General features: G+C 36.7%; 1 protein-coding gene across 2 annotated transcripts in view; it reads left to right on the top strand.

Annotated features, from left to right (window-relative positions):
* Positions 1-24,933, top strand: part of LOC122402663 (breast cancer anti-estrogen resistance protein 1) — a 129,359-nt gene that overhangs the window by 93,885 nt on the left and 10,541 nt on the right. For both annotated transcript variants that reach the window (XR_006259535.1, XM_043405633.1), the window contains exon 4: positions 23,997-24,123. Coding sequence is in view for 1 of the 2 variants with exons in the window: in XM_043405633.1 (XP_043261568.1) it covers positions 23,997-24,123 (127 nt within the window). In the remaining variant the exon portion in view is untranslated. The remainder of the gene's footprint in view (positions 1-23,996; positions 24,124-24,933) is intronic.

The following is a 24,933-nucleotide window of genomic DNA, read 5'->3' as shown; positions in this document are numbered from 1 at the left end:
ACTAATATACTACTAGGAAATACCATTTTCAACATACTAGTAGAAAATGCCATTTTCAGTGTACTACTAATGTACTACTAGGAATTGCCATTTTTAATATACTACTGGAAAATGCCATTTTCAGTATACTACTATTATACTACTAGTAAATGCCATTTTCAGTATTCTACTAATAAAGTACTAGTAAATACTAGTTTCAGTATACTACTAATATACTACTAGAAAATATCATCTTCAAAATACTAGTAGAAAATGGCATTATCAGTATAGTACTAATATACTACTAGAAAATATCATTTCCAATATACTAGTAGAAAATGCCATTATCAGAATACTACTGATATACTACTAGGAAATGCCATTTTCAGTATACTAGTAGAAAATCCCATTTTCAGTATTCTTCTAACGTACTACTAGGAAATGCCATTTTTAATATACTAGTAGAATATGCCATTTTCAGTATACTACTAATATACTACTAGCAAATACCATTTTCAATATACTAGTAGAAAATACCATTTTCAGAATACTACTGATATACTACTTGAAAATTCCATTTTCAATATACTAGTAGAAAATTCCATTTTCAGTATACTACTGATATACTACTAGTAAATGCCATTTTCAGTATTCTACTAATATATTACTAGTAAATACTATTTTCAGTATACTACTAATATACTACTAGGAAATACCATTTTCAACATACTAGTAGAAAATGCCATTTTCAGTGTACTACTAATGTACTACTAGGAATTGCCATTTTTAATATACTACTGGAAAATGCCATTTTCAGTATACTACTATTATACTACTAGTAAATGCCATTTTCAGTATTCTACTAATAAAGTACTAGTAAATACTAGTTTCAGTATACTACTAATATACTACTAGAAAATATCATCTTCAAAATACTAGTAGAAAATGGCATTATCAGTATAGTACTAATATACTACTAGAAAATATCATTTCCAATATACTAGTAGAAAATGCCATTATCAGAATACTACTGATATACTACTAGGAAATGCCATTTTCAGTATACTAGTAGAAAATCCCATTTTCAGTATTCTTCTAACGTACTACTAGGAAATGCCATTTTTAATATACTAATAGAATATGCCATGTAAATACTATTTTCAGTATACTACTAATATACTACTAGGAAATACCATTTTCAACATACTAGTAGAAAATGCCATTTTCAGTGTACTACTAATGTACTACTAGGAATTGCCATTTTTAATATACTACTGGAAAATGCCATTTTCAGTATACTACTATTATACTACTAGTAAATGCCATTTTCAGTATTCTACTAATAAAGTACTAGTAAATACTAGTTTCAGTATACTACTAATATACTACTAGAAAATACCATCTTCAAAATACTAGTAGAAAATGGCATTAACAGTATAGTACTAATATACTACTAGAAAATATCATTTCCAATATACTAGTAGAAAATGCCATTATCAGAATACTACTGATATACTACTAGGAAATGCCATTTTCAGTATACTAGTAGAAAATCCCATTTTCAGTATTCTTCTAACGTACTACTAGGAAATGCCATTTTTAATATACTAGTAGAATATGCCTTTTTCAGTATACTACTAATATACTACTAGCAAATACCATTTTCAATATACTAGTAGAAAATACCATTTTCAGAATACTACTGATATACTACTTGAAAATTCCATTTTCAATATACTAGTAGAAAATTCCATTTTCAGTATACTACTGATATACTACTAGTAAATGCCATTTTCAGTATTCTACTAATATATTACTAGTAAATACTATTTTCAGTATACTACTAATATACTACTAGGAAATACCATTTTCAACATACTAGTAGAAAATGCCATTTTCAGTGTACTACTAATGTACTACTAGGAATTGCCATTTTTAATATACTACTGGAAAATGCCATTTTCAGTATACTACTATTATACTACTAGTAAATGCCATTTTCAGTATTCTACTAATAAAGTACCAGTTAATACTAGTTTCAGTATACTACTAATATACTACTAGAAAATATCATCTTCAAAATACTAGTAGAAAATGGCATTATCAGTATAGTACTAATATACTACTAGAAAATATCATTTCCAATATACTAGTAGAAAATGCCATTATCAGAATACTACTGATATACTACTAGGAAATGCCATTTTCAGTATACTAGTAGAAAATCCCATTTTCAGTATTCTTCTAACGTACTACTAGGAAATGCCATTTTTAATATACTAGTAGAATATGCCATTTTCAGTATACTACTAATATACTACTAGCAAATACCATTTTCAATATACTAGTAGAAAATACCATTTTCAGAATACTACTGATATACTACTTGAAAATTCCATTTTCAATATACTAGTAGAAAATTCCATTTTCAGTATACTACTGATATACTACTAGTAAATGCCATTTTCAGTATTCTACTAATATATTACTAGTAAATACTATTTTCAGTATACTACTAATATACTACTGGGAAATACCATTTTCAATATACTAGTAGAAAATGCTATTTTCAGTATACTACTACTGTACTACTAGGAAATGCCATTTTCAATATACTACTAGAAAATGCCATTTTCAGTATACTACTAATATACTACTAGTAAATGCCATTTTCAGTATTCTACTAATAAATTACTAGTAAATACTATTTCCAGTATACTACTAATATACTACCAGGAAATACCATTTTCAATATACTAATACAAAATGCCATTTTCCGTATTCTACTAATGTACTACTAGGAAATGCCATTTTTAATATACTACTAGAAAATACCATTTTCAATATACTAGTAAAAAATGCCATTATCAATATACTAGTAGAAAATGCCATTATCAATATACTACTAATGTACTACTAGGAAATGCCATTTTCAGTATACTACTAATGTACTACTAGAAAATACCATGTTCAATATACTAGTAGAAAATGCCATTTCCAGTATACTACTAATATACTACTAGTAAATACTATTTTCAGTATACTACTAATATACTTCTAGAAAATAACATTTTCAATATACTAGTAGAAAATGCCATTTTCAGTATTCTACTAATGTACTGCTAGGAAATGCCATTTTCAGTATACTACTAATATACTACTAGGAAATACCATTTTCAATATACTAGTAGAAAATGCCATTTTCAGTATACTAGTAGAAAATGCCATTTTCAGTATTCTACTAATGTACTACTAGGAAATACCATTTTCAGTATACTACTAATATACTACTAGAAAATACCATTTTCAATATACTACTAGTATACTACTAAAAAATGCCATTTTCAGTATACTACTAATATACTACTAAAAAATACCATTTTCAGTATACTACAGTATCAGACAGCGAAGAATTTTTTCATTTTTTGTTTATTTCGATGCTGCATTCTCTATACAAAGACAAAGATGTCGAGCGAAAATATAAAAATGCTCGCTATTTTCAAAGCATCCATTCATCACAAGAGATAAAGAATTATGAGTATAAACTCCTGATGGATCAAGGATGAAAGTCTAACAAGAAAGCATTTTAAAAACAATTGTAATATCAAAACAGCTCTTACCGAATTTTTCACGATAATACTTCAAGACTTTTTTTATATCGAACGATGGATTTTTATAATGATTGTTTTGTTGAATAAAGTTATATTGCAAGAAAGCAATAACTATTTTAAAGTTGTTGATGAGGTCAGGATATAAAATAACAAACTTGGACACAAAACGAACAAAATATGAATTTATATAAGTGCAAAAATATGGCTGTACACAAACGTTCCGTTGGGCATGAAAATAAAACTCAAACATTTGTAACTCGAACATTCGCAGCAGGCAATGAAAGTACATGTATCCAGTGCCTGAGAAATAAACTCGTTCTTTTTCTTAACAAAGGATAATTAACACTAGACCATTTTTGGAATAAAATTATATTACAAGTTCCGACTATATTCCATTAGAGTTTTCTCGGTTCGGTGACGTTTGAATGTTGAACAGCCGAAGTGCGTTTAATCAGAATCCCTGCTCCCTCCCCGCGCCTCATAATTATCCACCCTTTTGTTCCTGTTAGAGGTGAAAGAAAAAAAGAATTCATCGAGAAATTTCCATGTTCCCCGGGGGGTGGATTGGTTCGGGGGCCCGAGGAATGGACGCGTCCGCTCGGCGGAAGTGTCGGGGCCGTTCCGGGGACACGCTCGACGATTTCAGTTCGCGACGTACGGCCCGAGATTCTTCCCTCCGTTAACGAAGGATGCTGCGTGCGAGCGGATTCGTCGCCCGGGGGTGACGGGATTTTAAAACCGTCACTGCCCTGGGCGTACTCGGAGCGCGAGCAGTCGCGACTGCCGTTGTACTGGCTGAAAATGGCATGGAAAAAGGAACAGAGAGAGGAAAATCCGTAGACAGGAGGAAAGACGACGGGTTTGGGGGGGCGCGAGGGAGGGGAGGGGAGTTGAGAAAAGGAGAAGGATAAGGAGCCGTCTAAGCGTGGGCAGAGGTCTTTAACGGGCCAGTATCAATGAACTGCGAAACTTGTTCGCGTGGGATTATCTACTCTCCGGGTAGTAGCGCGATCTTCGACGCCCCTGTACGAATCGTAATGAATCGAGTCGTGCTGCTCGAACGCGGCCAAGAAAAGCCGAGGAAAAATGGTATTTTATCGGTTATACGGACAATAAACACCATCGCTTCTCGAGCATTACGCGTGATTTAAGTTTCGTTATTTCCAACTGTTACCGACGGCGTCGTCACGCGTTGCTGGTCGCGTTTTTACCGACATCGTTCGTTGAATATTTAAAGTCGCCAGTTTGCAACGAAGTGTGCATTTATCGGAGGAGGGGAAAGTTGCACTTATCGTAAAAGCTACCTGTTACGTTCCGTACGTTCTCATTAATCTGTGTCTGGTCCGCGCTTTTAAATATGCAAACTGACGTAATGACACGAGATAGCGGGATACGCGATCGGTGCACGTTCGAGAGATTTTAACCGCGACCGATCCTACGCATTTCCGTAACGAACTCACCCACGTATACGAAAGTCTCTTGAACTTTTACGAACGGAGTGCTGGAAACGTGGAAATCCTAAAACGATCGGGAAAAGTTGGTTGTTTTGCGAAACTGCGCACATAGTACATCTGGGTACAGTGAGCGTATTGAGAGCTCAATTTGTCTTCTATGAAAAACATGCAAAAACGCAACTACACTTTTTTTTTTAATGGAAAACTATGATGTAGTTTCTTATGCTCCACATAAAAGTATTAACATACTTATACCACTACTCGATCGATCATTAAATTGTTCGGTGTCAGTGGCTGTTACATTATAAGAATACACGATACCGTTTAAAGATTAATCATACTAAACACGTGTAATAACATTTTTCTCTAAAATGGATAACGAAAATTTGTTATAAAAGTCCCCCAAATCCTCTGTACGTATAATTCCAACGATTATTGTCTGGTAAATGGACTCGACAAAGTGTATAAACAGCAGGAAAAATGATAATTATCACTCAAAATGACTGCATTGTGAAAGAATAACTAATGTGTAAAGAAATCTGTTTAAAATTAATTTTTAATATTACGTTTTAATATTATGAATTTAACAACTTGTTGGAACAAGTATCACTGCATAAAGATTCGAATAACAAGTACTACTTTAGCTTATTGAGAAACTGCAATTTATCAAGTATACGCTCAAATCGACAATTTATCATGTGTTCGTAATCGAAAAAAAAAAGAAAACTGTTATTTCAATACAGAGCCGAGCTGGTCATGTAAGAAATTTACTCGATTCACTAATAAGTGTCATTTGATTATTTAAAACTAGCATGCCCCGTCTAGGCTTCCCCCGACCTTGTGCAAAAGCAATTTAGGACCAGACGATCGTCCTGACATGTATATCCGCGATAATGCAATTCTCTCACGAGAAAGCGATCGAGAAGCTTGGCCACCTGGCGGTAACGTCGCAGTACTGCTACGGGCGAGGTTGGAAACGTCGCCTTCAGCGAAACGGATATCGAGGAAAAGTAAAAAATGATTGAAAACAATTATGTAGCTCGTAATTGTTTTTAAAACGAATAGAATTGTTATTAGAAAAAATTAATAAATTGAAAGTTTTCTCAGGAACGAAAGAGCTTTCAATAATGTAGAAAGTACTCGAGAGAAGTAGCAAACAACTTTTGCAGTAAAAATGTACGTTGAATCGTTGAATGTCTTTTTTGGTTTTTAACATCGTGCCAAAACCATAAATATATACGTTACATAACAATAATAATTACAATCTAAGGTTGATTTATGAGTTATTGTCCAGTTCAGCAATGCTAGAACCAAGTTCCAATATTTATCAAATTGCGCTAGGTGAATTATATTTTTAATTATAAAGTATAGTATTATTTCCAATAATCGTGTAAGAGAATTGAAATTTTTATTTTGATCGCAATTTATTGTAAAAATAAACGAAATCAACAATAAAAATCTACTAATTTTTCCGTTGCTCTTTGTTGTGAATATCTTCTGTTTACATGAAAAAAGATTTGTTGAAGTAAATGAATAGAAACGACCCAAGAGAATGTAATTCTTATAATTGTCTTTTTAGCAAACCACTTAGCAAGATAGAGAAAGTTTTCGCTCGTGGGAGTCAAATTTCATCTTCCGGCAGAACTACGCCGAGTCTTAAATAAACAAATTCCACTCCATTATTTCTTAAGACTGTCTCGAGAAATTAAGTCTGCGCGACAAAAAGGGGACGGCGAAACCGGGAAACAAAGTCAAATCAAGCGATTAAGATCCATTTCTGGTTTATTGGACGATAAGATGATCTAATTTAGTATTGCGATTTACTAAGGTTTAAACTACAAAACAAGTATAATTACAATATCGAAAAAAAAAGTAAACTAACATTAATTAACGAGAAACTTCAGATTGTTTTTTCTTTATCACTTACTAGCATGCCCCGTCTAGGCTTCCCCCGACCTTGTGCAAAAGCAATTTATGACCAGACGATCGTCCTGACATGTATATCCGCGATAATGCAATTCTCTCGCGAGAAAGCGCTCGAGAAGCTTCGTCACCTGGCGGTAACATCGCAGTACTGCTACGGGCGAGGTATCGCGCGGGCCGAATATGCGCATGCGCGCGCAAGTAGAATGGCGTATACTGGGGTCACGTGGTCTGCCAAACAATCGTACACATGAAATCTTTGCATATAAATTACATGTTAATAACGCGCTTCTGAGACATGCTACATAGCCTATGTCCGTCCTAGAGTATGCAGGAATAACGTGTCAAAATTTGAGGAAGATCGGTTCAATAAGTCTTGAGTTTTGCGCGAACATAAAAATCGGCTCTCTCTTTATATAATAGTATAGATTTCAAAATGACTGCTTTTGGGTGATATAGATATAGCACATATAATGAAGGAGGGGGAAGGTAACTAGAATTATTAATAAACGTATTTATATGTCGTAGAAAAAGTCAGAAAATTGTAAGAAATTGTGTCATTATATACATAATTGTTTTTCTAATTGAAATTAAAAAGCAGTCAAAATGACTTCCTTGGGCAATCTAGTGTTAAGCGGAAAGATGATCGATGAAAATCGATCGTGTAGCGGGTGTCCTCGAGTTCGAAGGAAGGCGATCGTGATCCTCGTTCGAGATAAGAAGTTTACGAAGTAGCTCCGCCACTATGAACGCAGGACGATGATTTTTCTCGTTGCGAAACGCTGCTGCTAGCAGAGCACAATAATTACCGCGAAAATATGGCGTACGCTGTTTATGATGAAGCGGCCCTTCCTCCCTATCGATCGCCGGGGAAAATGATTAAACCGCGGTTGGAGATGGGGAATTTTTCACGGGGTCGGAATACCACGAACGTGAAAGCTACGAACGATGGATGGTCTTTTATTACATCGTTATTCTTATCGTTGATAGGCGATTAAGGTAATTGCACCAGTAGTCAACAGTACGTCGGTAATGGACAGTTTTCTTAGAAAACGTAAAAATGATCATTATTGGCGGAGTTGCTTCTAACGAAATACAGTCTGTGCGCGACAGAAAGTCGATAGTGTGCGCTTAGCGTTATACAGTGCGTATCAAAATTATGTTCTCAACAATATTTTGAAACTTCCACGGTTTTGCAACGATCTAACTATTTAAAAAATTACTAATTATTGCATCTCAATGTTATTGGAATTTCTACTGCTTTTTAAAATTTTATCAAGTAAGATTAGATTTTACAGTGTGTACATTAAACTTTCGATTTCTTATTATCACACTCCCATTAATGATGAGCCTTAATCGGTCAATTTTTGGACCATTTCGAGAACACTAAATGTGACATGGTCCTAATTTGGAATATTCTAACGTATAGCGATGATTTCGACAATGTAAATTGCAGAAGACAAAAGAGTGATCTTTTCGAGGCTTATTTTTTAAAATTCTGCAACAATTACGTTCAGAAAAGAACATATTGATTAAGATTTTTAATTTGGTGATTCAAATGAGCAAAACTCGACATCCTTTCAGTAATACAAATTTAACGAGCACGAGGCTTCGTTACAGACAAAAGACGCACGGCACAATAGTAGTACATCAGAAGAAATCTAGATGGCGCAGAAACTGTTGTCACAGGAAACCGTTCGGGGTATATCACGAGACGGAATCCGTTAACGGTTCAGCGTTGCACACTGCGTGCAATCGCTCTTTTCGGTTAGGGCGATCGTCGATTGTTAATCGAACCGTTCTTAAGACGAGCACCGTGCCGTGCGTTCTTCAGTTCGTCGCGAGTTCGCGTCCAGACACAACGTAGCAGATCATTATGTATTTCACCTTCTATAATAAAGTTTTCTGCTCGTTATTGTTATCTGTGCCTATACTTTCGACCACAGTGCATCTCCTATTGCTATCCCATTAACAATAGAAACAAATGGCGCTTTATTTCCAACAGATATAAACACACGATAAGTTTCAATATTTTTCGCGTAATTCGAAACTAATTTCCGTAATGTAAAGATGTTACAGGAGAATCTTTACTACCCTTACCTCTCCAACTTTATCATCACTTTTTATACGAAGCTTTTTAACGCGAAATTAGAGCTGTAAAGTTTTTGTAATTCCTCTGTCGTCGTCTGTGGAAAATCCCAACTAATTTACACTTTACGAGATCCAAATTAGTAAAACGCGCGACTACCCGGGTAATACCATCTTTTTACGAAGCAAGAAATACATAGTTGGGAAGTTTCGAACTTAAAGCATGGCGGAGGAACTTCGCAAGAAGCTGACGTTAGCACACTCGTGATTTTCCCTTGCATTTAGATCCGGAAAGCGTGCAAGTTAGATGCGGTTAGATACGCTGCAAAAACTTCTTAAGTAACGTAAACCCAGCTGTTGCTAACGTATACGCCAGTGTTGCCAGCAAAATAGTATTACCATATGGGACGTTTGTCATGCTCCAGAGAAAGTACCTCGTTACTTTCTAAGCAATATTCCCCGGCGAAAAAGATTTTCATATTCGTCTTATTCATTACTTTCTAAATATCTGCTGATTTCTAATTGCAAAAATTATAACCAACCCAAGCCATTCTATTCGTAAACTTCAATTTGTGAAAAATACATTTTTCGTTTTACAAAACATAATATGTACTTTGACTGCCACGTCACTCACATATAGGTGACAAGATTTACCATTACGATATTAGAAAAATTCATTCTCGAACCAAGACGTTGAGTTTGTGAATTTTAACAAGGTTACGCGAATGAGTACTAAAACAAATTTTAGGTTATGTAACTTGCAATGATCTAAAATCAAAATTCTACTCGTGTTGTACACGGAAAAATTTTAATGGGAAATTCTAGAGGCCAAAATAAGACGAAAATCAAGAATATCAATTTCTTGACTGAGTCATCATTAAAAAGTTATTAAAAAATTTCAAATCATACTGAAAAAATTATATTTAATTATAGGGGTCAATTACAATGATTTTTGGTCATTTGACATACCTCCGAAATCCTATCCACTTTCGAGAAAAAAATTCGAGAATGTGTGAAATTTGTCGACAAAATGAAATATTTCAAATCGTTCTGGAAAAATTGTATTTAGTTACAGGGATCAATTACAAGCATTTTTTGTGAATAGATATACCCCCAAAATCCTAACCATTTTTGAGAAAAAAATTCGAGAAGGTGTGAAATTTGTCGTCAAAATTCAAAAATTTCGAATCGTTCTGGAAAAATTATTATCGGTTGCTGGGGTCAATTACAATCATTTTTGGTCGTTAGACATACCCCCGAAATCCTACCCACTTTCGAGAAAAAAGATTCGAGTATAATTCGAGCAGAATAATTATTTTCAGTTATTTGAATGCAAATGCAAAGATGTCAAAAGTCCTCTTTTCGTCCAAACAGGTACGCATAATACAGCGATTGATATATTCCTTATTGTTTAATTATTTCGTACCAGTATATAAATTCTTATAATTCAGAATTTTTAACCATTTTATGTAATCGTGTAGGCAATGTCGGATTGCCAATAATAATTTGTGTATACGTAAATATAGAATCTTGAAAGTCGTAGTTAAATAAAAACAAGAATAAAACTTGTTGGAATGTTGAAAATTTAGCGCCATACAAAAGAATTCGTGAGCTCTTATGTTTTCGTTTTTGTATGGTATGCGGCGCGACAGTCGAGGAGTGTGACTTGGTTTTGGCTGTGGCCGCATGCTCCCAATTCCATTTTGTAAGAATTAATAAATAAAATACCTTTGTTAGTCAAGAAATCTATCAAAACTATTTTTCTATTTCGGTTTTTGCAAAGGTCGTAAAGTCGTGAATTGCACGAACGTATTCGTTTAAGTGTATATCGAATAGTGTTCGTATTCTAGGGTTAATCTTCCAGAACAGATACTAGAAGCTCAGCGATATCCGCGTCTCTGTTCGAGGACCAATCCCGGAAAAGTGTGCCACTCCCGTTCGTTACTCGCGTTTTACCAAACGGCATTGTTCGATCGACGTTGTCTAGCTTGGCTCCTTATCCAAACATGTTTCGCGTCTTACTTAAATTCACCAGCCCTGAATCATCCCCCGCGACGGTACCACCGCCTAACGGACAAACAAGTGCCACTCGGGCCCTAAACAATGGCTGTGTCGAATCCTTCTCTCCCGTTCGCGCATATTCCGCGCAGCCCTTAACCGCTCACGGGAGAATAGAAAAATCCTTATCACTGCCTGAGACAGGCCGAAGGTCCTGGCTGCGCAGGAGGTGGAGAGCCTCCTTTCGCGTTTCCATGGAGACCGTCTTTCTATCTCCTCTGTTTCTCTTATCCTACCCCCTCCCACCCTCCCCCCCCTCAGTTTTCTCTACTCGTGCATCCCCTCTACATTTCTCTCTCTTTCTCTCTCGACCATGGGGTAGTACGCCTTTCACAGTTAGCGCCGCGACGCTGGTATCGACCGACGTTCCCTTCCCCCTCGCGTTCATGCCAGGCCAACCATCCACCCCCTTTTTCGCTTCGAAGCCACCCCCCCACCTCACCCCTACTACGCGTTCACTACTATAGTACTATTCGATTCATACCTGGGAAAGAACGTGATAGTGGAATCGCGTGCTGCTTTAATTCACTGAAACCAACTCGGCATTATGTCGCGGCTGCTTTCATCTTTTCGACGCAGCCCCACCCTTTTCTGTCGTGTGTATCCGGCAATCAACCAGTGCTCGACGTCTTCGCGCCTAGAAATTGTTGATTACCCGGTAACTGGCCATACTAGAATTAGTCCAAACGTGTGGTTCACCTTATTGTAATAGACCACGCTACTCTAGGCCGCCATCACTGTTACGGGTGAAAGAGAGGGGGGGAAGAAGATTCGTCGATGGTCTAGATAGCCTAATTGCGTAATCTCTTTAGAGACACTAGCACACGTATATGGTATAGTTAATAAAATTAATTTTCATTTTAACACTTTGCACTCCACTGGCGCCGCTATGGCGACAAACATAACCTCGATTCAAGTTTCAATTTATTGTAACACGAATTGGATTTAGGAAATACACGAATAAAATTTGAATTATACATTTTTGTAGAAATAGGTATATTTCTAATGAAATTAAATTTCATTTTGGAACTGGATTCTTTTCACTACGAAACTAAAAGAATTTACCCTTTGCACTCCACTGGCGCCGCTATGGCGACAAACATAAGCTTGATTCAAGTTCCAATTTATTGTAACACGAATTGGATTTAGGAAATATACGAATAAAATTTGAATTATAGGTATTTCTTTATCTTTAGAAGTAAAATTAGAAAATTGCATTGGCATTGCTAATTCATATTAATAAAGATTCCTGGAGTGCAAAGGGTTAATTCTCAAGTTGAGATGTTGATGGAATTCGTGAATTTGAACAAAATTAGAAAAATAACTACTAAAATTTTAGGTTATGTAGTTCACAATGGTCTAAAATCAAAACTTTAGTTTTGTAAAATAACAGGTTGAAAAATCGATTTTTTACTATGATTAAGCATCGTGGTCTATATTTTGTGGTACATTTATTAAAATTCCCTGCTTTTTTTATCTGTTATTATTCTGTGTCTCTGCTGCAAGATACTTATCTATACTGTTATACAGGGTGTTCGGCCACCTCTAGCAAAAATTTTAATGAGCGATAGTAGAGGCCAAAATAAGACGAAAATCAAGAATACTAATTTGTTGATGGAAGCTTCGTTAAAAAGTTATTAACAATTAAATTCAAAAATTTCAAATCGTTCTGGAAAAATTATTTTCGGTTGCGGGGGTCAACTACAATCATTTTTTGTGAGTACACATACCTCCGAAATCCTATCTACTTTCGAGAAAAAAAATCGAGTAGGTGCTGAAATTTTTCAGCAAAAAAAAATTTTTCAAATCGTTTTAAAAAAATTATTTTCGGTTGCGGGGATCAATTACAATCATTTTTTATCATTACACATACCTCCGAAATCGTACGCACTTTCGAGAAAAAAATTCCTTACTGAAAATCCAATTAGGTGCCTAAATTTTTCAACGGAGAAAAAAAATTGCAAATCGTTGTGGAAAAATTATTTTCGGTTGCGGGGGTCAATTACAATCAGTTTTTGTCATTAGACATACCCACGAAATCCTGCCCACTTTCGAGAAAAAAAATAGAGAAGGTGTGAAATTATTCGAGAAAATTAAAAAATTGCAAATCGTTGTGGAAAAATTATTTTCGGTTGTAGGGTTCAATTACAGTCATTTTTGGTGAATAGACATACCCCCGAAATCTTGCGCATTTTCGAGAAAAAAATTCAGTAAGAGCGGCACTTTAAACGTTCATAACTTTTTAACGAAGCTTCCACCAACAAATTAGTATTTTTGATTTTTGTCTTATTTTGGCCTCTACTATCGCTCATTAAAATTTTTGCTAGAGGTGGCCGAACACCCTGTATAAAGAGAGAGCCGATTTTTATGTTCGCGCAAAACTCAAGAGCTATTGAACCGATCTTCCTCAAATTTTGTGCACGTTATTCCTGCATACTCTAGGACGGACATAGGCTATGTAGCATGTCTCAGAAGCGCGTTATTAACATGTAATTTATATGCAAAGATTTCATGTGTACGATTGTTTGGCAGACCACGTGACCCCAGTATACGCCATTCTACTTGCGCGCGCATGTGCATATTCGGCCCGCGCGATACCTCGCCCATAGCAGTACTGCGATGTTACCGCTAGGTGGCGAAGCTTCTCGAGCGCTTTCTCGCGAGAGAATTGCATTATCGCGAATATACATGTCAGGACGATCGTCTGGTCCTAAATTACTTTTGCACAAGGTCGGGGGAAGCCTAGACGGGGTATGCTAGTAAGTGATAAAGAAAAAAACAATCTGAAGTATCTCGTTAATTAATGTTAGTTTATTTTTTTTTTCGATATTGTAATTATACTTGTTTTGTAGTTTAAACCTTAGTAAATCGTAATACTAAATTAGATCATCTTATCGTCCAATAAACCAGAAATGGACCTTAGTCGCTTGATTTGACTTTGTTTCCCGGTTTCGCCTTCCCCTTTTTGTCGCGCAGACTTAATTTCTCGAGACAGTCTTAAGAAATAATGGAGTGGAATTTGTTTATTTAAGCTCGGCGTAGTTCTGCCGGAAGATGAAATTTGACTCCCTCGAGCGAAAACTTTCTCTATCTTGCTAAGTGGTTTGCTAAAAAGACAGTTATAAGAATTACATTCTCTTGGGTCGTTTCTATTCATTTACTTCAACAAATCTTTTTTTATGTAAACAGAAGATATTTACAACAAAGAGCAACGGAAAAATTAGTAGATTTTTATTGTTGATTTCGTTTATTTTTACAATAAATTGCGATCAAAATAAAAATTTCAATTCTCTTACACGATTATTGGAAATAAAACTATACTTTATAATTAAAAATATAATTCACCTAGCGCAATTTGATAAATATTGGAACTTGGTTCTAGCATTGCTGAACTGGACAATAACTCATAAACCAACCTTAGATTGTAATTATTATTGTTATGTAACGTATATATTTATAGTTTTGGCACGAAGTTAAAAACAAAAAAAGACATTCAACGATTCAACGTACATTTTTACTGCAAAAGTTGTTTGCTACTTCTCTCGAGTACTTTCTACATTATTGAAAGCTCTTTCGTTCCTGAGAAAACTTTCAATTTATTAATTTTTTCTAATAATAATTCTATTCGTTTAAAAACAATTACGAGCCACATAATTGTTTTCAATCATTTTTTACTTTTCTTCGATATCCGTTTCGCTGAAGGCGACGTTTCCAAATTAGTTTTTTATCCACGTTTTCAGCCAAGGTATTTGACCTTATCGGAACTCATAACAGGTTTGTTGTCTAAGAAAAACTGGTTGACAAGTTACAGCTGTATCAGTGGACGCCTACGCGCGTATTGAAAACCCTATCCTTGGATAATGCGTTCGATTTGCGTTGTTTTTGAAAACGACAGAATCAAGTTTTGCGTTCCTCCGTCGATGCGCCATCGAGTTTCGCGCCGTGAAAAAAAAACCCCCGATATAATTAAAGGCTGGCTAGCAGTTAATTAACAAGCGACGACCAGTATCTGCGACATCGGTGTCGACTTACAATCTATGAAAGAGCAAACACACGGAAAGTGGCGAGAGCCACCCGATGAAAATATGAATAGCTGGCTGCGGTAATTATACAGGACGAAATAACGTTTCTGCGCCCATGGACAAGACGCGACAATTCGATTAACGTCTCGACGGTCACAAATCTCGCGTATGATTATTACTATACAGGGTAGCCAAATACTACATACAGACTAGAGGCCAAAATAAGACGAAAATCAAAAATATCAATTTCTTGATCGAATCTTCCTTAAAAAGTTATTAAAAAATTTCAAATCATTCTGGAAAAATTAGTTCGGCTGCGAGGGTCAATTACAATCATTTTTGGTGAATAGATACACCAACGAAATCCTACGCGCTTTCGAGAAAAAAATTCATGAAAGTGGACAAATTTTTCGACAAAATTAAAAAATTTCAAATCATTCTGGAAAAATTAGTTCGGCTGCGGGGATCAATCACAATCATTTTTGGTCGATAAACATACCCCCAAAATCCTAACCATTTTCGTGAAAAAAATTTGAGTAGGACAAATTTTTCGTCAAAATTCAAAACTTTCGTATCGTTCTGGAAAAATTATTTTCGGTTGCTGGGGTCAATTACAATCATTTTTGGTGAATAGATACACCTCCGAAATCCTACGCGCTTTCGAGAAAAAAATTCATGAATGTGGACAAATTTTTCGACAAAATTAAAAAATTTCAAATCATTCTGGAATAATTATTATCTAGAATCTAGAACACCCTGTTTCGAAAAACAAATCCAGATGACCGACATCATAGCAATTTTGAAACAAAGGACTCGAAATGTGTTCTAGTTAGTAAGGATACAGTCTAAGCTAAAAATAATTGAACATTTCAATTTTTTTTTTAAATCGGTTGCACTTTAAAGTCGATGTGTATGAACATCTCCGCTGCACGAAAAATGAAACGACGTTCATTTTGAGGTTATAAAACTCTGGTTGGGGTAGGACCGTGTCTCCTGGGCGTCGCTCATCATTTATCGGGGCGGATCAACGACATCGTCGGATTAGCGACTCCCCGGTGACATATACACGAGTTGTCGAGGCGGCAGCCACGGCACACGAAAGGCACGAGGCTTTTCAGGCTCCATTGTGCACGGCTGTTCCTCGTGCAAACGCGGACCGGGGGGGGCCTCGAGTGCCACTTTATCTATTTGCATGTTCAATTTCGTTCTTTGATGCGCCGATATGTGTTGCCCCGGGCGCAACAACGTGTATCGTTCTCGGGAGAATGTTTCAACTCCCGTTTGTACACCGAGGCGTTGAGATTGTCTCTGGATGGAACTCGCAAGGAGAGGACACCCAACTGACCGACTTTGATTTCAATGTACTTTTTTAAGTTATTCCTTTTGGTGTGTGGAAAATATTAGGTGTAGATAGTCAACACTTTTTCAGATATAAATAATTTAAGTGGGTCAATTGGCTCTGTACAACTCCATCGATTATTTAAAAAATGTAAAAATCAATATTAATTCGGTTTATAAGATTTTTGTGTTCATGTTTTGTGTAAGATACCAAAGTTACAAATTCCTTTTTAAGTAATTTGATCTTAAACCCTCGTATCATTAATATTTGAAATAACAATGCTTGGAAATCCAACAACGGTGGATTGTCAATATTCGATGTAGAATTTTCGAAAATTTATCAAAACATGGGAAACAATTTCTCTAAAATCGTGAAGGCATAAACCCATCTGGAGGAACTGCGCTTTTTCAATTAAAACTAGGCTATTAATTAAAGAACAGCCTCTGATAAATCCTTGTTAATAAGACGATAAAGCGTCGCGCGCGAACGCATTCAGCATGCAGCAGCGTGCACGCGACAGAAGCGTTCAGGCTCGCTTGCAAATTCGATCATGTCTCTCCCGCTCGATTCTGTGACTCAGAACCTCGACCAATCTGATTACGACCGGTTTACATGGGGCTGAAAGGAGGCCTCCGATGGGATTTCTTCTTCTACGGGGGATGCGCGCGAACAAAACTGACGCGTGCAGAACGAGATTATCTTTGATTCTTAGGAGGCGTGCATCCGTACGGGGGAGCCAACGGGGCTAATTTACGAACCGAATTAGGTGACGGGATCGAGAAGGAGGGGCTTGTACGGGAAGATCGATGTTAGGGGATGTAAATTAGAGCTTGGACCTAAACACGATTACACCTAAATTAATTACACTCGTTTTTTTTTAATTACAGAAGATACTTTCGAATAATATATAATAGCTCGATGTTATATTCGAGAATAACCAGTACTTGATATTTCTAATCTAGATTTAGATTTTGGTTAATAAAACTAATTCCATCTTCTGTTATCAGAATTTTGTATCAAAAAGTAAAAACTTTTAGATACTTGAAGATTTTTATGGAATAGTATTGGAAATGTTTCTCATTCCCATGTTGGCAAACGTGCACGTGTGGAAATATTTCTCTTTTTCGTCTTGGCAAACATGCACGCCATCTGTTGTTTGAGTATAACAGTTGAACAGTTTCATGCAGTGACTCGTTTTTTTTTTAATTACAGAAGATACTTTCGAATAATATATAATAGCTCGATGTTATATTCGAGAATAACCAGTACTTGATATTTCTAATCTAGATTTAGATTTTGGTTAATAAAACTAATTCCATCTTCTGTTACCAGAATTTTTTATCAAAAAGTAAAAACCTTTAGATACTTGAAGATTTTTATGGAATAGTATTGGAAATGTTTCTCATTCCCATGTTGGCAAACGTGCACGTGTGGAAATATTTCTCTTTTTCGTCTTGGCAAACATGCACGCCATCTGTTGTTTGAGTATAACAGTTGAACAGTTTCATGCAGTGATTCGTGCAATATTAAACATAACCTAAAAGGTATAACCTCCGCTACAAATAGTTATTCTTCCCGTTTAATAAAAATATTTTTCAATTTAGAAAAACTAAAATGATTTGCTATCGAGTGAATTAAAGTTTATTTTACAAATTTCACATGTTTGTTTGATCTCCATATCGTTTCGATATCATCATTTTCTGTAACGTTGAAATCCTGCCGAATGTAATCGTAAGATGAAACAATGATGGATGGATAGGATTTGAGCGCAGTAAATTCAATTAAATGTTATCAAGAGTACAACGGTGCAGATAATGAAATATCGAGCCGTGGAGGGATTCGATATTAATTGTCTCGCGTGAAAATACAATTAAAATTTCGTTCCGGGTCCCCGAATATTTCGTACGTTATTTAATACCGTCAGCAACATTTCCACCAAACGTAATTGTTGTCGAGAACCATTCGCTATTCGACGTTTAAAGTGTTTGAGCTCACGTGCAACTCGCCTTCTTTTCAACTTTCAAGAGTATTTTGCCTAAATGAAAGAACACACGGCTGCCGTTTGCGTTGCCAAGCGAGCACTAGAAATTTCTCGTTATAGCAACTACACGTTTCTTTCATTGCTTTTACTGTGCCAGTGTTTCCACTTTGCGAAATTAAAATCAAAAACCGTTCACGGATCGACGCCTAAAATATTCAAATGTACGCACTTTCTCGCGTTTCGAACGATAAAGACTATGGTTATTGAAGAGCGAACAAATTAAAATGGGTCTATTGTACGCGATTCCAGAACTCATCGGCGTCTGAAGCGCCACCTGCCAGCACGTGTCGCCAAACGCCTTATGGTTCACCATCATGCTTATTTATATCACAGACGAGGTATAGGATATATCTCGTCTGTGCTTATATGTACACTTGTGTATCTTTTAGTGTTCTAGCTAAAGCTATAAAGCTTCTCGTTTAGTGTACTTTGTGTTTTTCTATCGTCCCGGTCGTTTCCATGTAGCTAAATACGTAATTGCCCAAAACACATGCGTGTAGTTTCATTAAATAAGGCCCATTAATGTAGAAAAATAGAAAATATTAATTTGAGGGTAACATTAGGAAACTACTATTGCATTTAATCAAGTGTCACAGACTATATGTATACATAAACCGAGGTAGAATTTTTAAAATTGTTGTCTATCTCAATTAACTTAAAATCAACGGAATCGATATTAATTAAATCTTCGCTATTTCGTTCCGTATTCAGATGCATATATTACAATTTTTCAGACAATCAAACCCTTTAAGAATAATGTAAAAATCGTGTGATTTCTCTCATATACCGTGTGTGCAATTGATGCTGGAATCTACAAGAAGATTTCGGTTTTTTTCGGTCCGTTTTGACAAGGATCGTCATAGTAACCGTGAAGCATGATCGTTGAGTGAAATGGGGGCAAAATGATTTGCGGTAGTGCTCGATCACGGTTTATCGATGACGAGGCGACCCGGGGGAGTTGCTCGGTGGATGTTTCAGCGAAAGGGGTGTGGCAGGGCGTTATTTCGAGGGTTGGCACGCCGCATGCCGGCGATAAGGACTGACCCACATTCCCCGCGGATACGTCTCTGCCAGGATATCGAGCCTCCTGCAGCCGCCCCCCTTTTCCGATCGAAAACTCTTGTCCGTAAGAGGCTACTACGGGTCTACTTAAAACAACGAGGTCGAAATGCCGGAAAATCGCTAATTGCTGACTCGTCGCGACAACGTGATTTTAACGAGATCTCCGTGACTGCCCTTTTCACCTTTTTATATGTATAGACGTCGTCACTCTTCGTTACGAACTAACGCAACCCAGGTCCAGTTACCCACTTTCCTCGTTGGCGGCGCGCCTGTCTTTTTCCTACAATATGGCGGCAATCGTAAATACATATTTCACAATATCTTATCAGATATCACGACTCCCGTAACAATATTTTGTACACATAAGCGATTAAAGAATATAAGCTGAAATGTTGGTCAACCAGTCCCAATGGTCTCCCCTAGTTAATATAGGTGCTGGCAACGATGGCTTGCGATCTATTTTTATTAAATTTTGTCATTTTATCTCGTTGATTGTCATGCCACAGACGAGGTATATGAATAGACCTTTCACGTAATGTAATTTCTCGGCCGGAGTTTCTGGGGTCCCGGGACCCCATTACCATTTTCGTGTCACTCGCAACGTTATCAACAGATTCAGAAATTAACACAAGAGGAAGTGAGACAGAAAATAAAATTACATAAATTTTATTATTTTTTAACGGAATTAAAGCTGTAGGGTCCATCATTGGACATTAATCGATTAATTTCATTGGAGAAATCAATCGATTAAGAGTATTTAAAAATTTCAAGATTATTAAAATTCCTAAGGATGTATTTCATTGATACGTACACCGCAAATTCTCCATTTTTTATTTTTGTAAGCAATCGTTGGGGCGACCGTCGCAGTTGGGCGACGCGACGGATGTTTAGGTTATAAGATAAGAGGTGTCGATCCCGAAAAGGGAGGAGAGCGGAACGATCCCGAGGAGAAACGAGCGTTCTGCAGGCAGTCAAATAAAACCTCTTAAGAAAGAAGCATCTCACCGCCCTTTAGTTTTCTTCACCTTTTTGTCCGCTATATTTTAAATTGTAATACATCATTTATTAAAAAAATAACTCGGCAGAAACGTATTTGCGACTCGAAATCAGTTTAATCAGACTGTGCATCGGGGCCCCGGAAACTCCTCATTCCTCGCTTTCGCACACTATGCCCAATTGCGTGTACGTGAGCTCGTTGAGTTTCGGAAGAGCCGAGAAGAACAGGCTGATACTCGCTTTCCTTCTCGCTCTTGCATCGCTTACGTCGCTTACGTTTCTCGAAAGCAAGCCTGCTGGCATCGCCACCCGTTCGAATCGTCAGTAAACGACAAAAGCCATCGTGACTGACAGACCTTACATTTCTCGAAATCGGACCTGGGCGCTTTTTGAAGATTCATTGACTTTCCATACGAAGCGACCATGCGTTATATACATATACATGTTATACATGCTAGGAACTATAAGTTGTATAACTTTCGTCGTATATCTACTTTCTAATAACATGGGAAAATTTTAAAATATAAAAAAATGTAAGAATACTGTAGAATTTTTGCAATGGAGAATTATTGAAGGAAAATGAATTGATTATATACATATGTATATATCGGACACATCCCTCGCAAACACGCCGCAAACATTAATGAGAACAAAACTGCAAATCTGTCCTTTTTTAAAACCCCGCAACTGATCTTTGACTCGGAACTCGTCCTCTTCATTTAGCAATTATAATAAACGTAGACTCATTAAAATTCGTAAAAATAACAAAGTTATAGCCATTTAGAGGGAAGAGTACCCAACGGTTAATAATCATACCAGAAATTTTAAATGAGTTTTTCTCGAAACCATATTTTCGAAATTGGCTGACATGATATCACAAATTCATATTGAATAATGGATTTGAAATTTATAGAGACATGCCTGTATGTTAGAAATTTTTCCTTTGACGGTTCTGGGGTAAGTCCTGTGCCGTTCCTCACAGTGCTCTTACCGGAAGGTCCCACGCCTTCCCCACTCCGTGGCCAGATCCTTCAGGACAAAGTCTTCATTTTTTCCAGCAGTACGACGTCAGGTCGTCTGCCTCTTTTAACTACTCTCTCTCTATTCATAAACAATCAATGCCTCGACACGCGCTACCTGGAGACCCAACGCGGTCGTCCGCTATCGCGTCACCCGTTGCCAGGCCTGTTTAGTCTCATTCGCTCTTTAGGCCGCATGCACCCCAAAACTCTGTCATAAATGTATCGTAGACTGAGCGTCCTTCGGTGGCCCTTACATTCGACTCTCTTGGAAAATACATTGTCGCTAGCGTTTCTGGAAAACAAAAGCCGATCCCCTATTTCGGGGGAATGTCCACGCGTCGCGTCCAACCATTGTTGCCGTGGCGAAATCGACTTTTTTGCCTTCGCCTTCGAAAAAGATTAAGCAAAAGAGTTTTCTTCATTGAAAGAACAAAAATTTTCCAGTCCTTTGTTTTCAGTAGGGGCGATCTCAACTTCCATTCATTTTCATATGATTGATTTTAATGAGTCAGCGTTTTTTTAAATTGCTAAACAAAGAGGACAAATAGGACAGTATTCTCAAATATTTTCAGATTTAAAAATTTAAAATTACAGTGAAATTTATTCGGTTGTTTAGACCCAATAGTATTAATAGTATAAATATATGAACGCACGTTCATAAGCATAGTAAAAAAATGTCTTTTTTTTAATAGTTAAAATATGATCAAGGGGTCCTAAAACGTGTATTTCCGTAAAAAAAATTTTTGTTTCATTATGGTATTTTGCTTATACATTGTATACGCCTGCATAGGCCGGAAAGTCAAAAATGCCTGGGCAGTCGAGAATCTCGGCTCAAGATTATGCGAGATCGAATTTCGGCTGTGTTAAGAGCAAGAAGGATAGACTGACATTCGCCGCCTTTCTCGAATCCTCGAAGAGATACGAAACGCCAGAACTCATATACAACGAGGTTGGCATTAGTGTGTGTAAGTGGTGGGGCAGCTCCCTTTGGGCACGGGTCTGCCATCTGATAATACTGCACTGTCTTTTTCAATTCCCCCCATAGTCAACTCACATGTATTTACGCACACACTGCAGCTGGCTGCCCATCAATACTAATTCAGTGCCTAGTTTTTCAACTGACCGCCATCCATGAGAAGAGACCGCTAAAATCACCTCCGAATTTTCAGGTCGGTATGGCAGTCAGATTCGGCCGCGAAAGTGCATAAGGTGAAAGGTCTATTCATATATCTCGTCTGTGGTCATGCCATCCATATATGGGTAACAGAACTTAACACTTGGGATCTGGACAAATTAATTTTCACAGTGAAATGTTAACTGAATAAATCTGGATAGGACTAAAATTGTATTAAAGTTAGAAAAATAAATATTACGACAAATGTTAGGTTAAGAAGTTTCCAATTGAGAAATAGATTTATCAATGGACGATCGAAGGATGAGTGGGAAATTATACGAGTCGCGAAACCGCGTACCATTCGAATCTCGAAATCGAACTGCCTTTATAATTCTACGCTACGGGCCGTTTCAATTAACGTTTTATTCCGCCCCCGTTCGTTTAAAAGGATTTCACGGTTCGCGCGTTTATAGGCGGCCCAGAGCAATGTCGACAATTTTACGAACACTCGCTTATGGATCACCGATCCGTGAACGTTTTGAAAAAATTTTACAAACGCATCTCTCGACGTACTGTGCATATTACAAGTGCAAAAGGAGCTTTACAGGTGTGACTATCGATAAAAAAAATTCGTAAAAGTTAGGAGTGGCAATAAAATGAAATTTTTTGTGGATTTATAAGTCGTGAATTTTGAATTTTCGAAAAGATCGAAATCTGGGGATCGTTAAGTTAAAACCTCTAACTAGCGAGCGTTTCCTCGTAAAAGCACGGCGAAATAAGAACCCGTCTTGATTTTAAAGGAAGATAGAATCTCTTTCCGGCGGTTCCACTCGCTTCGCGAGGAAATTCGCTTAACAAGGTATCGCAATTAAGTTCTCGACGGAGAGTGAAACACTTTCAGAAGCTTCTCGAGCCGTGCTTTGAAGATCGAGGAAATGGAACATCGGTCAGATTGGTACTCGTTCCGATAAATTCATTAGTAATGGTGCACATTGACGGATCTCTATGTTTCTGCTGCTTAAATCGAGAAAGATAGTATTTACTTATTTATATGTGAAAAATGCAGAAACTTTATACGCAAAAGACATTCTAATCAAGCTTGTATGGATTGTTATAAATAAACAGTTACAAGAAAATATATTGCATTCTTACAATGAAAGGTATTAACAAAAATGAAAAAATAAATAAAAATCATAAAATTAAGAATAAGAATTTTTTAATTCCTCAGGAGGTGGGGGAATAACAATTAAACTAGTAATTCATTACTGTTTCATATTTTCTGTGCAGGTAGTGACTCCACAAAAATGCGGCGATGTGTACCTTTACGATCTTCCAGCGAGCCGGGGAAGTCCTGCGCCGCCATCGAGACACGATTCACCCTTGAACTCAAACAACGACCAGTTACATAACACAGGTACGCGACAACCCTTCCGCCAACCCTTGCACGATTCATTCACAAAGACGTAACGCGCGATCCCTTGAAACTTTCAATGGAAGATCCGTATCAAGAGGGTATTCTACTCCAGAGTTTCATTCTTTTGTCTTTTTTACGGATTTTCTTTTAGAAGAAAAGTATAAGTTTCTTAATTTCGACATTTTGCATATGGATTTATTTAAAAATCCTAATTGAACAAAGTTCCTTTGAAAAAAATTCTCCTACTTATCTGCTTACATGAAATGAAAAAATCGAAATGATTCTTGATTAGTATGATCGTGATTATGGCGTGAACCAAGATTATAAAAAAGAATAATGTCTTTTTTACGGATTTTCTTTTAGACGAAAAGTATAAGTTTCTTAATTTCGACATTTTGCATATGGATTTATTTAAAAATCCCAATTGAATTATACTATGTCATTGAACAAAGTTCCTTTGAAAAAAATTCTCCTACTTATCTGCTTACATGAAATGAAAAAATCGAAATGATTCTTGATTAGTATGATCGTGATTATGGCGTGAACCAAGATTATAAAAAAGAATAATGGAAATTTACAAAATGGTGGCACTTCGAATTTTGAATATTGATTTTGTTTACTTTTAACCATGCTCTTTCTAATTTTATATTGTTCCATGCTTCTTATGGTAGTTAAAGGTCGTTCAGACACTGCAACAGGATATTCCGCTCCTCGAGCTCCTCGCACAAAAGCTCATATCCGGTGGCTACGCTGTCCGCGCCATATTCCTCAGGACCCCCTCCATTTCTTTTTGCATCAAGAACCATTTAC

Source organism: Colletes gigas, unplaced genomic scaffold (assembly GCF_013123115.1).
Source record: "Colletes gigas isolate AHSC1104 unplaced genomic scaffold, ASM1312311v1 Colletes_gigas_Sc00038, whole genome shotgun sequence".
NCBI classification, from domain to species: domain Eukaryota; kingdom Metazoa; phylum Arthropoda; class Insecta; order Hymenoptera; family Colletidae; genus Colletes; species Colletes gigas.
The sequence above is the reverse complement of the archived record's forward strand: the minus strand, read 5'-3'. Positions and strand labels throughout refer to the sequence as shown.